General features: G+C 59.0%; 1 protein-coding gene and 1 pseudogene across 2 annotated transcripts; one reads left to right on the plus strand and one right to left on the minus strand.

Annotated features, from left to right (window-relative positions):
- Positions 1–824: 824 nt before the first annotated feature.
- On the minus strand, positions 825–12584 carry PRSS36 (serine protease 36; the record flags this gene model as incomplete). Its single annotated transcript, XM_084883110.1, has 15 exons — positions 825–1564; positions 1831–1952; positions 2030–2295; positions 2574–2715; positions 2823–3060; positions 3423–3586; positions 3663–3919; positions 4241–4370; positions 4475–4724; positions 8603–8769; positions 10838–11118; positions 11628–11790; positions 12024–12059; positions 12242–12277; positions 12548–12584. The coding sequence occupies 15 exons, from the start codon at positions 12582–12584 to the stop codon at positions 1286–1288; spliced, it is 2568 nt and encodes an 855-aa protein (XP_084739236.1). The 3' UTR covers positions 825–1285.
- Positions 4743–5283, plus strand: LOC311621056 (non-histone chromosomal protein HMG-17-like; annotated as a pseudogene). Its single transcript has 2 exons — positions 4743–4797; positions 4892–5283. The product of its transcript is annotated as a non-histone chromosomal protein HMG-17-like (transcript).
- Positions 12585–14093: the final 1509 nt, after the last annotated feature.

Genomic DNA, 14093 nt, shown 5'->3' on the forward strand with positions numbered 1-14093 from the left:
TTGATATTTCTATCTCTCTCTTCCTCTCTGAAATCAGTAAAAATATATTTTAAAAAATGCTCGTGGGGAATGGCATACGGGTGACTGAGTATGGGGAGCAAGTGGGATGTACGTTCCTATGGAGATTCAAGGGGATATTTACTTGGGACCTGGCAGCTGAAGGACCTCTGCCCACCTCCTCCGACTCCCAAGGGGAACTTCCGGCTGCCCTGTAGATGTGCCCTCCGCCATCCTCTGCCTGCTCAACCAGGGATCTGATCCAGCCCGGAGTGACCCCACTGCTTCCTCCATCTCTGGCTTCCGCCGCAAGCCCTCCCCTGCCCCAGGTCCCCATCTGCTCTTTTCCTGTGCTCAGACGTCACCTCTCTGGCCCTTTCCTGATCTTCAGCTAGGGGTGTCTGTCTGTGTCCCCACTACATACTTCGTGGGCTTATCCCTGACCCGAGCTGTGCCATGACTTAGTAGTCAGCAAGGAACGTGCCTGAACTAATGCAGGGAGGTGGACCGAGAAGTGCTGGGCGAGGTGAGGGATGAATATACAGGATGGTGATGGGCCTCAAGCCCCAGGGCACTGGGCAGGAGGTGACAGTTGTGGACCCTCGTAGGGCACAGAAGTCATATGGGTGCTGGGGACACTGAGGTGACTACTTTGGGACATCATTCATCAGGGTGTGTAGATGGGGGTGGCCCTCTGTGGGTACAGGATAGTGTGAGCACACCCTGGATTCCCAGAGCCCTGGACCCTTCCTTCTGTGACCCTCATCCCAGTCCTCCTGACTGCGGGGGGCGGGGCAGCAGGGCCAGAGCTGGGCTGAGGTGTCCAGCAGGTGCTGGGATGCCGATTCCACTGGGGAGGTGACACACACCCAGCTGGCTGCCCGGCCTCCCCCGCCCTGCTGCAGGAATGAGGGACAGCTGCCACGTTATCAGGGACACATTTCCTGGGAGCCCAAGGCCTGACTCACGGAGCCAGGAGGGAGGGGCCCTACCCCTTGGGCTTCCCTCTATCCCCCCAGCCTGCCCTCAGCAATGCCACGGGCCACGTGTCTTTATTTACACCTTTATTGCCGGCTCATGCTGCCCCCAGGATTCCAGGGCGCAAAGTATCCAGGCACTGAGGCCCAGTCCTCTGAAGCCATTGCAGTCTAGGTGGGTGGGGAGCTCTGGAGGTTCTGGCAAAGGGATCGAAAGCCGGTTAAGTCACATTCCAACCCCACTGGGAAGGAAGCAGAGGGCTGGAGGGGGTGGGGAAGGAGGAGGGGAGGTGGTCCGGGAGCCAGACCCCTCAGTCCTGAATCAGGGGGGTCAGAAGCAGCAGGAACAGAGCAGCAGGAGGGGAGCCTGAGGCCCCAGCCATGTCCGGAGGACAGAGGTAGCTGCCTTCAGGGGGCCAATAGGGGGAGCCACTGGAGGGCAGGAAATGAGCCTCTCCCACTATCTGGGAGATCCAGGCCTCTTCGGGGCCGACGGCAGCAAACAGCTCCCGGCTCCCTCGGACAGCCATGCCCACGAGGACCCAGGGGCCGCCCTCGCTCTGGCACAGGAGCGGAGGCGCGGAGGTCACCTGCGGAGGAAAGGCCAGGCCCAAAGGTCTCCTACCCTTCCTCCCAGTCCCTGCCCCTTCTCCTAGCGACCAGCCCAAAGTCCCGCTGGTCTCCATCCTCAGGCACCCAGAGCCCTGGTCGCTCTCCAAGGTCCAACCAGGAGACACCGCTTCCACCCATTTCAGACCCCGAACCCAAGAGTTCTAACCCGCAGAGCCTCTCTCCGGGGCCCAGCTGCCCAGCACTGCCTCCCCCTCCCTGGGGCAGGACACCCAGGCCCCTGTACCTCACACCTGTCTTCCTGCCCCTCTGCGTACAGGACACAGAGCGTCCCGGGGGGCAGAATGCCGTCATAGAGGCAGTGGCAGAGCCGTGGCGTCAAGATGGAGACGGCAGCAGCCACAGGGACTAGAGAGAGGAGAGGAGGTTGTCCCAGGGATGCTGGCCTCTGGTCACGTCTCACCCCCGGCACCCAGGGCTCTCACCTCGGTCCTGGGGGTTCTTCCAGCCCAGCACCCAGCAGCTGCTTCCCAGGGGGATGCCCCCGGGGTGCAGGCAGACGGACAAGGCTGATGGGGAGGGCTCCACCCGGGAGCTCAGCTCCAGGAGGGCCAGAGGGGGCCGGAGGCCCAGGTGCCGGGGCAGGCGGATGCTGACGACCGCCCGGGACACCTGGTGGCCCTGTGGGAGGGGGCTGGCCCCGGTCCGGCCCAGGTACACTTCGATGTAAGGCACGGTTGTGGAGCCTGGCCTGTGGGAACAGGCCCATGGTTACCTCCTGCCCATCCTCAACCGGCATCCCCCTGATGGTAAGGCCTTCCCCAGCCCAGGGGAGGGGGTGGGACGAATCCCCAAAGTTATCCCACTGTCTCCTTTATTATTGCTCCCTCCACATCTCCCTCTGCCTCAAAGCCCTTCACAGAGGTTCCCCTGTGCTCTAAGAGCCCTAACGGGGGGTATCCCACAATGGCAAGAATCCCGGGCCCGTCTCCCAGTTTTCCCGTTGCCCAGGAGATGGGTGAGACCCACCTGAGGACACAGTGAGTGGCTGCCAGGACCCAGCCTGGCGCCACGAGGACCCCCGTGCAGACTCGATCACCAGCCACGTGCACCTCAGCCAGCCACGGCCACAGGAGCCCTGTGGGAGCCGGCTCTGGCCGCAGGCCGCAGGCTAGGGAGAGGAGGTGGCCGCCTCAGTGGGGGTCTCACAGCGGACCCCTGAAGCCTCCGCCAGGGTCCAAGCACCCCCAGGACCAAGCCCAAGGCCTCCTTCCTCACCACCGCTTTCCGTGTGGGACGGACAAGTCTGTGTCTCCGTCTCCTCCCCCTCGGGGCCCCAGTCCCAGGCCAGCTGGTCCTCCAGGTAGGCTCCCCGAGTCACATGGCTGATCCACGGGCCGTGGGTCTGAAGAGGGTAGAAGGCTCTGGGACGCAGGCAGCCGCCGGAGGAGTCTCTGATTCCAGCCAGGAACCAGGTCCCCTCCTCCCGGCACAAAAGGCTCCAGCTGGAGTCGTTCTGCAGCAAGAGAGTGAGTTACCCCCTCTGCGCGCGCGCGCGCGAGTGTGTGTGTGTGTGTGCGCGAGCGCGCGTGCGTGTGTGCACCAGAGAGTCCATGAGAGGACAGCAAAGGGCTTTCCTCCAGGACAGCTTCCATTAATAATCTGTAGTCAATCATCCCTTTAAGTCCAGGGGTAGCGGGAAAGCCCGACGGAGCCCAGAGCTGCCTCAGGACGCCCCCACGGTCCTCCAGGGCCAGGCCCCGCCCCCAGCACGCCTGGCCCCGCCCAACCCGTCCCGGAGCGCTCAGGCCCGCCCAGCCTTCCTCAGGCCCCGCCCTCCCCGCCCCGCCGATACGAGGCCCCGCCCCCGCCGCGCACCCAGCAGCGGTCGGCCTCCTCCTCCTCCTGGTAGGCGGGGCAGAGCGCGTGCGGCGGGTCTCCCGGCGGCGGCACTGTCGCCCCCTGGCGGCCGTACAGGCAGTGACACCACCAGCCGCTCAGCAGCTCGGCCTCCAGCAGCACGTTGGGGCCGGGCGCGGGCCCTGGGAGGGAAAAGGGCGGGAGTGCGCGCGCAGCGCCGCGGGGCCCCGCGCCAGCCCGCCGTGCGCCCCTGCTCACCGCCGCGGCCCCAGCGCGCCAGGCGGCAGCGGCTGCCGGGCAGGAAGTAGTGCTCGGGGTGAGGCAGGCACACCGGCCGCGGCGCGGCGCTCAGGTTCACGGGCGCGCGCAGCTGCAGCAGCGCCAGGTCGGCTGCGTCGTCCCAGGAAGCGTTCCCGTGCGGCACGAGGCGCGCCACCTGCTCGGCGCGCGGCCGCGAGGGCAGCAGCACGCGCCAGCCGTGCAGGTCGCGGGGCGGGCGGTCTGCGCCGCCGGGGCTGCGGGCGGGAGACCGGGGCGTGGGCCGGGCTCCGCACACGGCGCGGAACCTCACCCCTGCGCTAGGCTCCGTTTCCAGGCGGGGATGGTGTATCCCCCGCCCGGGCACTGGGCACTCAGACTCCATAACCCGGGCCGGACTGAGACTAACCCCTCTCCTCGCTCCTGTAGACCAGGACCCACTTTGTGAGTTGGATCCTGCACCTCCCCAGGGGAACTCCCCTCCCGCACTCCAGACTGAGGTTCCCCGCCACCCCCCACTAGGACCCAAGCCGATGTGGGGTGGGCAGGAATCTGGCTGAGACGGGGGTTGTACTCACTCCAGAAAGCAGCTGGCAGGTGCCAAGACCCAGCTTTCAGACACCAGCGCCCCGTGGCAGGGCCTGTATCCCGGCACTATCACCTGAGCCTCCCAGGGCCAGGCCCCTGGCCTCGGGGCCTGCCCACACTCTGAGGGGTGAGAGGCCTGGGTCAGGGGGCCTCCTGGACCCCAGCACTGCCCACCCAACTCAATCTCCCATGTCCAGTGGACACCCAGGGGTCCTCCCCCTCACCTGGCAGGGCGATGGTGCAGTTCTCATCCACGGGCTCCGGGGGGCCTGGCTGGGGCCCCTGGGGCTGGGCGGGAAAGACAGGCCCAGGTTCGGAGCCCATCACCTTCTCCCGGATCCATGCCTCGTAGGGAGCCACCGCAGTGTAGACTCCAGGGCGGTTCCTTCTTCCACAGCCAAAGCCAAAGCTGGTGATTCCCGCCAGAAACCACCGTCCTCCTTCCTCACAGACCAGGGGTCCCCCCGAGTCTCCCTGATGAGAGAGGTCTCCATGTCAGGGGACCAGCCCAGGGACCCGCCAGCTTATCCTGGGCCACCTTCCAAAGGTTTTACACTCCTGTTGGACCAGCAAACAGCCACCTTCTCCTAGGAGGCTGCCTTGGCTGAGTCAGCTTCTGTATTCCCTACGACTCTAAGCAGAAGAAAGACTTGGAGGTAGAGACGAGATCGACCCCCGGACCAGCAAGGCCCAGCCATTGCTGCATCCCTGCATCCCGCTCCGACGCCCCGCCACTGTCGCCATCACGCCCAAGAGGAAGGCTGAAGGGGATGCTGAAGGAGATAAAGCCAAGGTGAAGGACGAGCCACAGAGAAGATCCGCCAGGTTGTCAGCTCAACCTGCTTCTCCAGAGCCAGAGCCCAAGCCTAAGAGGCCCCCGCAAAGGAGGGAGAGAAGGTAGCAAAGGTAGCGAAAGGGAAAGCTGATGCTGGCAAAGATGGGAATCATAATAATAATAATAATAACCCTGCAGAAAATGGAGACGTCAAAACAGACGAGGCAGAAAGCTGAAGGTGCTGGAGATGCGGAGTGAAGTGTGTGTATTTTTGGTAACTGTGTGTTTCTGGTGATTGGACAGTTTGAAATACTATTTTTTATCAAGTTTTATTAAAAAAAAAAAAAAGTAGAATTATGCCGAAACCAGTTTGGCTCAGTGTATAGAGCATCAGCCTGCGGACTGAAAAGTCCCGGGTTCGATTCCGGTCAAGGGCATGTACCTTGGTTGCGGGCACATCCCCAGTAGGGGTTGTGCAAGAGGCAGCTGATCGATGATTCTCTCTCATCAATGTTTCTAACTCTCTATCTCTCTCTCTTCCTCTCTGTAAAATATCAATAAAATATATATTTTTTAAAAAGTAGAATTTTGTTTTACCTTTTTTTTAAGCTATGCTGTTAGCACACAGAACACGTCATTGTTATTTTTTGGGGAAGGACATATAGTACTAATAGAATGTCTCCAAAGCTGGACTGACACGGGGCGGGGGGCTGTGGACACCTTTCCCTTCTAGTTTTGAGAAACCTCCTCTTGGTCCCCGGGAGGAGGGATCTCTTGATGTTGACACAGTTAGCCATCTTGGCACAAACGCCTGTGGTGTGGAAAACTAATATTTGTTTTTGTCCTTTCCTCCCTCTCCACTTTAAGCATAGACTTCGGCTGTCCTAAGCCCAGAGACCTTATGGGACCTGACCCCCCAAAATTGGTTTCCAGTGTGTTGGTGATCTGGACTTTCCAGTGTCACCACGGAGATGGCATCCCTCACAAGAGCAGCAGTTCCTTTTTATTTTATTTATTATTATTATTATTATTATTATCTCTTTAGCAGTTCCTTTTTAGATTGTGGATCCACCGATTGATATTTCATTTCAATTCCTGAGGGTCAGGGTCGGCTTGTGAAAAGTTGTAAAACGACATGCTCAACGTGAAATGTCAGCGCTCACGCTAACTTTCCCTGTTGAGAGCATCAGATGAAGACTTCATTGGGTCTTACAGTGGCTTTCTGATGTTGACAGTTCACTGAAGAAGGGAGTTGGAAAGTTGTTGTATACTGTTAATGATTGTCTGCCCATGTCCTGCCTGAAATACCATGATTGTTTATGAAAAGTATCCTATCTAATAAAAGGGTAATATGCAAATTAACCATCACTCCATCACAAAGATGGCAGCACCCATAGCCACAAGATGGCAGTGCCCAGTCCTCTTAGCCTCGAGGGAGTCCCCCAGTCCTGGGGGTGCTGCTGCTGAGAGTGGGCAGCGGGAGCGGCCTGACGGTGACACCCCGGCTTCAGGGGGCCTCTGGGGGACCGGGAGCCACCGCCCAGAGAGGAGATGGTGGGCCCGGTTCCCGGGGAAGCATCGTGGCTCCCTCCCGGCACCAGGCTCGCTCCTGTGGCACACTGGTTCCCACCGGCTCCCGAGGAAGTGGCGGGCGGCCTACTGCACGCGATATCGCGTAATGGGCTATTAGTCTTTAATAAAACTGGGTACAGTTTGGCTTGGGAAAAAAAGAGAAGGATTTGTAAAGCAGAAAGGCTGATGAGGAACAGCCAAGATGAGTGACAAACGAATTCATCAAAGCCCGTGCCAGAGGGACCTTCAGGCCTTCAGGGAGACACTCAGAGCCAAATGATTCTTGTTCAATGAATAGCTCAAATAAATGCTGCTTTGGGTTTCTAAGATCACCCAATTGTTAAAGTGAGTCAGAGGTGCCAGCATTTAGGAGGCTGTTAAAAATAGGAAATGTAAAAGCAGCAGAGAGACAGGGGGGAGAACTACAATGAACAGACACTAAAACGGGTTGAGGGCTATTTCATGCTTAGAGGAATTGTCCCTATGACATCTCTACAGTCCAGGTCAGGTATCCATGTGACCTGAACAGGGTCACAAAGAAAGCTCAGAACCCTCTAGAACTGTGCTGTCCAGTATAGCAGACACTAAATAGAATTAAACTTGGCCTATGTGGCTCAGTGGTTGAGTGCTGACCTATGAACCAGAAGGTCAGGGCACAGGCCTGGGTTACAAGCTCAAGTGAGGGCCGCCAATCTATTATTCTTTCTCATCATTGATGTTTCTATCCCTCTCCCAAATCAAAAATGTATTAAAAATAAAGTTAAAGAATTAATTCCTCAGTTACACTAAGCATATTACAGATGTTTTTCAAATGTTCAGTAGGCAATGTGGCTAGTGACTACTACCCTGGACAGTGCAGATATGGAGTATTTCCATCACCATCACAGAACTTCATAATTGGAAGGAACTCTGAAGATCAGCTAGCTTGAATCCCCATTGCCACCACCCAGGCTGAGTGCCCTAAAAATGTGTGTGATCTGAGCAAGGTTTGTGGGGAAAATAGTTATACTATATGTTGGCCTTCAGAAGGTGATCTGGAAAATTCTTTTCTGTAAAGGATTAATTCATTTTTAAAGGTAACTATTGATTGAGTATATGCTAATAGATGCTATGCTCTGTTCTTCTACATCCTCATCTCTGGAATGGCACCATCAAGCTCCCAGTGAGAGCTTGGAAATGGGGTTATAATAATATTAATAGCTAATAGTTATTGAGCTCTTATTAAAAACCACATACTATTCTAAGTGCTTACACTTAGCAATTAATTTAATCATCCTAACCACCCTATGAGGTAGGGAACGCTAACATCTCTGTCTTCCAGATGAGAAAGTCTGGCCATGAGGTTAAGTAACCTGGCTGAGGTGCCCAATGGGTGTGTCGCAGTGGTTGAGCATCTCCCTATGACCCAGGAAGTCACGGTTCGATTCCTGGTCAGGGCACGTGCCTGGGTTTCTGGATTGGGTCCCCAGTGGAGGGGTGTGCAGGAGGCAGCCGATCAATGATTCTCTTTTATCACTGATGTTTCTCTCTCCCTTTCCCTTCTTCTCTGAAATCAATAAAGAGATATTTAAATAACTTGGCCAAGGTTGCACAGCTAATATGTGGTGGTTATGTGCCAGACTCTGGAGTGAGTCAACCCGGTACAGTAGACACTAAATAAAATTAAACTCACTCCAGAGTCTGGCACGTAGCCACTGCTCATGCTGCCATAAATAACAGTGCCCACCATTGAGCCCCAAGTTAGTTCTGTCTAGTTATAATCTTCACATCAGTGCCATCTATTGGCGTCTTGTCCTCTTTTGGCAGATGAGTCTCATAGATATGAGAAAGATGGCACCTGTCCGTTCCTCACACTGCCTCCTATTGGTTACAGCTCTGCCTGGCTGCCTCCTATTGGCTATAACTCTACCTGACTGCCTCCCATTGGCTACAGCTCTGCCTGGCTGCCTCCTATTGGCTACAGCTCTGCCTGGCCTTGTCAGGCAGCTGCAGGGACCGCCCTCACCTGGCAGGTATCCTTGCGGCCCTCTGGGTAGCCGGCACACAGCATGTCTGGCAATAGCTGGAAAGTGAGGTTGAAGGGGCCGGGCCGGCTGTAGAGACACTGACAGGCGGCTTCTCCCAGCAGCCTGAGCTCTACTTCTTGCAGCACCCAGGGGAGAGGCAGGGGGTCTGCAGGCAGAGCGAGAGAGAAATGCTGTGAGGCAGAGGTGGAGTCCCCTGTTCCCCAGGGCTCAGCTTTGTCCTCTCCAGCTGCCTCCTGGGCCTCTCCGTCAGATGCTCAGTACCTCCGCCCACCGCATCCAAGGCCAGTCATCCTCTCCTGCTCCTCCCCACCCTTCTTCCCGAGCCCTCACCTCCAGAGGGACCCCATAAGCACCCAGTGAGAGCTTATGGTTTCACACTGCACCAACGTGCCCAGCCAGCGAAGGATGGATGTGAGGGCTAAGATCTGAGCCCTGGCATGGCTGTTCAGCCCTGCGAAGGTGCCCTTGTCAACAAGGATGCCACATACCCTGGATGCGGTCCTGTACCAGGTTGCCAAGCATGGAGCCAGGGTGTCATCCTTGACCCTGTCTCCACTTCCCTTCAGTAAGTTCTCAAGCCCAGAACACCCGTCATCTGTGGCCTCTTGGCATTTTCACTGCGACTTCCCCAGTCCAGGAGGCTTACCCGTGGGCCTGGCCTCACTGACCTGTTCCCCAACCCGCCACGTGTTCTGCTGGAGAAATGTTTTTAAAGTTCCGCCCTGATCTTACCAAGGACACCCCGATGGATCCCACTGTCTAACCCTGAGGGCTCCATCCTTTCCTCAGGCGAACCCACATTCAATGGAGATAACGTCTCAGGATCCAGCAGAGTGGGTGAGTGAGGGGACAAGCTCCCTCCCTCCCCGTCTAGAATCCCAGGACAGGAGGTGGTGGCTGAGGTGCACTTCAGGGTCCTCCGGGGAAGTTTAGGGTTGTCCTGGCTACCCCTGGAGCTGGAGGGGGACTCTGGCCCTCAGTCTGACCATAAGGCCTGCATGGCCCAGCCCCACCAGCTTTTTTTTTTTTTTTTTTTTTTTTTTAAATATATTTTTATTTATTTTAGAGAGGAAAGTAATGGGAGAGAGAGAGTCATTAATCAGTTGCCTCCTGCACGCCCCCTACTGGGGGTCAAGCCCACAACCGGGTATGTACCCTGACCTACATTTGAACCATGACCTCCTGGTTCATAGGTCGGAGCTCAACCATCCAGCCGTGCCATCCAGGCCAGCCCCACCAGCTTTTGCAGCCTCTGCTGCCACTTCTTGCACTCCACTCCACTATCACCTCTGTCTTCCAGGTGAGACAGTCTTCTCCACCGACGACGCCTCACCTGGTTTCCGGAATGGCCTCCATATCGCCCCACCTTCCTGAAATGCCAGCGTACACCCTGACTTCACAAGACCTCCCCATTGTCAGATGGCCTGGTCCAGCCACACAGACTCCGGAGGCACCCGATCCTGTCCCTCCTGCCCCGATGGGGCCCCTGCAGTGGAGGCTGTGGCGTCTCCTCCCCAGTATCCTCTCTAAAGGCTTGGCATTGCACAGGTCTCATCACAGATGGGAATTATCGTGGGGCCTCGTTACCATGAAAGATAACTTCCTTGAGATGAGGATTTACCTTCTAACATAAGTGTTTGCTTATTTAGCTAAAAAAAAAAAAAAAAAAAAAAGCATTATGTCTGCCCACTAGAATGTAAAGGGAGGAGGCAGGGATTTTTGCTTATGTTCATTAGCATATTTCTAGCGCCTACCACAGTGCCAGGCACAAGGAGGTGCTCAAAAAATATCTGTTGAGCCGAAACCGGTTTGGCTCAGTGGACAGAGCGTCGGCCTGCGGACTGAAGGGTCCCAGGTACGATTCCGGTCGAGGGCATGTACCTTGGTTGCGGGAGGTGTGCAGGAGGCAGATGATCGATGATTCTCTCATCGATGTTTCTAACTCTCTATCTCTCTCTCTTCCTCTTTGTAAAAAAACAATAAAATATATTTAAAAAAATATATATCTGTTGAATAAAAGAAAGAGGGACCGCTTACCTGGTGCCCTCACAGGTGCCTTGCAACCCCGCCTCCAGGCCCCGCCCCGCGGGCCCGTCCTCCACACCCACCTCCTCGGTGCCCGGTGGATGCACCGGGAGGCCGGGCTTTTGGAGATGCCGCGCGGTCCGCTCGGAGGACCTCCCTGCCGGCCCCCGCCCCCGCCCCTCACTCACCCGCCTCCTGCACGTCGCCCCAGCCGGTGGCCCAGCAGGCGGCGCCGGGCGCGAAGCGGTGCCCGGCGCGGGGCAGGCAGACGGGGCGCACGGCGGGTCCGGGGCGGGCGGGCGCGGCCAGGCGCAGCAGGGCCAGGTCGGCGCCGTGGTCCACGCCCCGGTATCCCTCCGGCACCAGGATGGCCGCCACCGCGCGGGCCTGCGCCGTGTCCAGGGGCCCGTCCTGGGAGTGCACGCCCAGCAGCACCGTCCACTCGGCCGCCGGCTCCAGGGTCCCGTTTCTGCGCCAGGCCGGGTGGAGGGTTAGGCCGCCCCATGGGGTGGGGCTCGGGGCTGGGAGAAGGGGGGGAGCAGGACCCCGCGCCGGAGGCGGAGGGAGATGGGTTGGGGCGCGGGGCGATGTCATTCTGACTTGGGTATTGAGCATCCACACACTCAGAGCCCGACACCCCGACACCCCGACACCGCGCACAGCACCTGGCTCTGGGGCAGGGCGGGCGGGCGGTGGCGGGGGGGGGGGGGGGGGCGCCGGGTAGCTAGTCTGCAAATCAGCTGTGCACGGGGGTCGGGCTGCGGGGCCGGGCTGCGGGGGGTCAGGCTGCGGGGTGGGGCTGTGGGGGGTCAAGCTGCGGGTTGGACTGCGGGGCCGGGCTGCGGGGGGTCAGGCTGCGGGATCGGGCTGCGGGGGCCGGGCTGCGGGGGGCCAGGCTGCGGGGCCGGGCTGCGGGATCGGGCTGTGGGGCCGGGCTGCGGGGCCGGGCTGCGGGAGCTGGACCGGGTGCATACTCACTCCACGAAGCAGTGAGCGGCGGAGAGGACCCAGGACGGGGCGATGAGGGAGCCCCCGCAGATGTGGACCCCGCTGTGGTGCAGGCTCACCTGCCAGGGCCAGCTGCCGGGCTGTGCGTCTGAGCCCCCCACGATTCGGGCAGAGGACTCAGGGCGACCGCAGTCTGCGGGGGGGGGGGGGGCACCCTGAGGTCACATCCCGTCCCTGGCCCCCACCCCGGAGGCCCAGGTAACTCAGGACAAGGTTCCGGTCCTCGCTCCACTCCGGTTTGCCGCCCCGAACAAAGAACAAAGAGGACTGGGCACTGGCAGTCTTCCGGCCCTGTCCGCTTCCCTCAGTGCCGCCGGCCGCAGCCCCTCAGCGCTGCAGCCCCTCAGCCCCTCAGCCCCTCCTCACCCAGATCCTGAGGTTCTTCCTGAGCGGGACTGCGCACTGGGGTCAGAGGGTGAAGAGAGGGAGATGCTGAGACTCCAGTCCTCAGCTTCCTTCTCCACCCCACCCACCTGCCTCTCCCCCAATTCCCTGCCCTCTCAGCACCCCCTCCCCGCCCCAGCACCCATGCCAGCCCTCATCCTTCTGCCTTTGCACCTGACTTCCCCAGCTCACGGCCTTACCTGGATCCTGCGAAGCTCCTGGGAGGGGGCTGATGGCTGGAAAGAGGAGACGGAGCGGCTGGAGACCCCTCACAGCCTGCCCTCCGACCCTGGCTTACCTCTGCTCCCTCTCCACTGCGCCAGGCCGCCTCGCCCCTCCCGCCTCCGCACAATTTCTCCTCTGGACACCCCACTCCCTCCGCCTCAGATGGCCCCCTCCCCTTCTCCTGACCCCAGACCCGCCGGCCAGCGCTCAGGCGTCCCGCTCTCCGGCTCCTTCGATGCCAGCACCAGGCCCCTTGCAGCCATCCTGTCTCCCGCGGTTACCGAGGGTCACGAGTGGGAGAAGCAGGTGCTGGAACATGGCACATCGGAGTCTACGGAGGCACAGAGGTGGTGAGGGTGTCTCCCTGCCAGGGCTCTGTCACTGCTCAGGCACCGGCCCGTGACTCCTAATGGTCTCGGGAGCAGCCCCACCCTCCTGGCCGGAGCCCATCTCTGGGAATCTGAGAGGCTCTGGGGTTGGAAGGGGGAAGTAGGGAGCCTGAAGGCCCAGCCCAGTGCCCTGTCCCATCTCACATCTCTGAGGCCCGGGGGGGTGGAGGAGATGTCCCAGTTACAGGCACCTGCTGGGTGTGGCCAGCAGGAAGGATAGCCGGGGGCTGGGCGGCCAGGCCGTGAGGCAGGGCTGCCGGGAGCCAGGCCTTTGGGACAGGACAGGTGGCCCCTCCTTGGCCTGACTCACCCGGACCTCACCTCTGTTTGGGGTGTGGCTCCCGGGTGGCCTGGGCTTTTCTTCTCACACAGCTCTGGTTACTGAAGCTGTGGGCTGTCCGGGAAGGGCGCCCTGGGGAATACAATCCCCATCCCATCCCAACAAAAGGATCACAGACTCCGCCGGCTGGGCCAGCACGGGATTCCAGGACGGGGCTGGGCAGGTCGGCCAGGCTGGAAAAGACTCCACCTTTCTCGGTGTCAGAAGTACTCTCAGGGGTCCTCTCACTTCCTCTTTGTGGGAGTGACCTTGGGAAGGTCACTCAACCCCTCAGCTTACATCCACACAAGCCCCCTTAAACGTATGGCGCCCTCACCAGTGTGGGTGTCCTCCTGTGCACCCAAAGGTTGCCGTTCGATTCTCAGTAGGGGACATGCAGGAGGCAGTCCCTCCATGTTTCTCTCCCTCCCTCCCCCTTTCTATCTAGAAATCAATTTTAAAAAGTCTTAAAGAGGACACACCACACATATGGAATCTCAAAAAGAAATCCAGGACAGTTAATGAAGGAACTATTTACAAAGGTGTAGGCAGGGTTAACAGGAACCAGCAAGGGATGGTGAAGCAACTGGGGCTGGCGCCAATGGAGAGCCCTGCTGAAGAGCAGAGAGGGGAGGTTACTGGAACCAAGAAAGAGCGCTGGGAGGGCCAGCCAGTGGGGTGCCTGCACAGAATGCAGCCTTTGTCAGTCCGTGTGTGCCCTGGCTGGAATCCAGCCCGTGACCGCTTGGTTCATGGGTCAACACTGAACCACTGAGCCACACCATCCAGGCCCTGCCTCCGTTTTTATTCTCCCCCCTTCTCCACGCCGATCTGTTCCCCCAGAGAGTGACCCCATGGGCCACCTCACGGGCTCCCTTGCTTCTGGAAGGTTTCAGGCATGGGAGGGGATTAGAGGGTAGGAGGAGAACGACATGGGGGTTTTTAGTTCCCAGCCTCTCCCTCCTTCAATAAGTGGAGCAACAAATCAATGTTTCTCTCTCGCTCGTTCTCTCTCTCTGAAAAAAAAGAACAAAAGAATGATGTCTTAGAGCAGCCGTTCTCAAATATAGTCTGGGAACTCCTGGCGGGGTCCCCAAGACCCTTTCAAGGGGTGCCCAA

Source organism: Pipistrellus hanaki (genome assembly GCF_964339955.1).
Source record: "Pipistrellus hanaki genome assembly, chromosome: 4".
Taxonomy (NCBI): domain Eukaryota; kingdom Metazoa; phylum Chordata; class Mammalia; order Chiroptera; family Vespertilionidae; genus Pipistrellus; species Pipistrellus hanaki.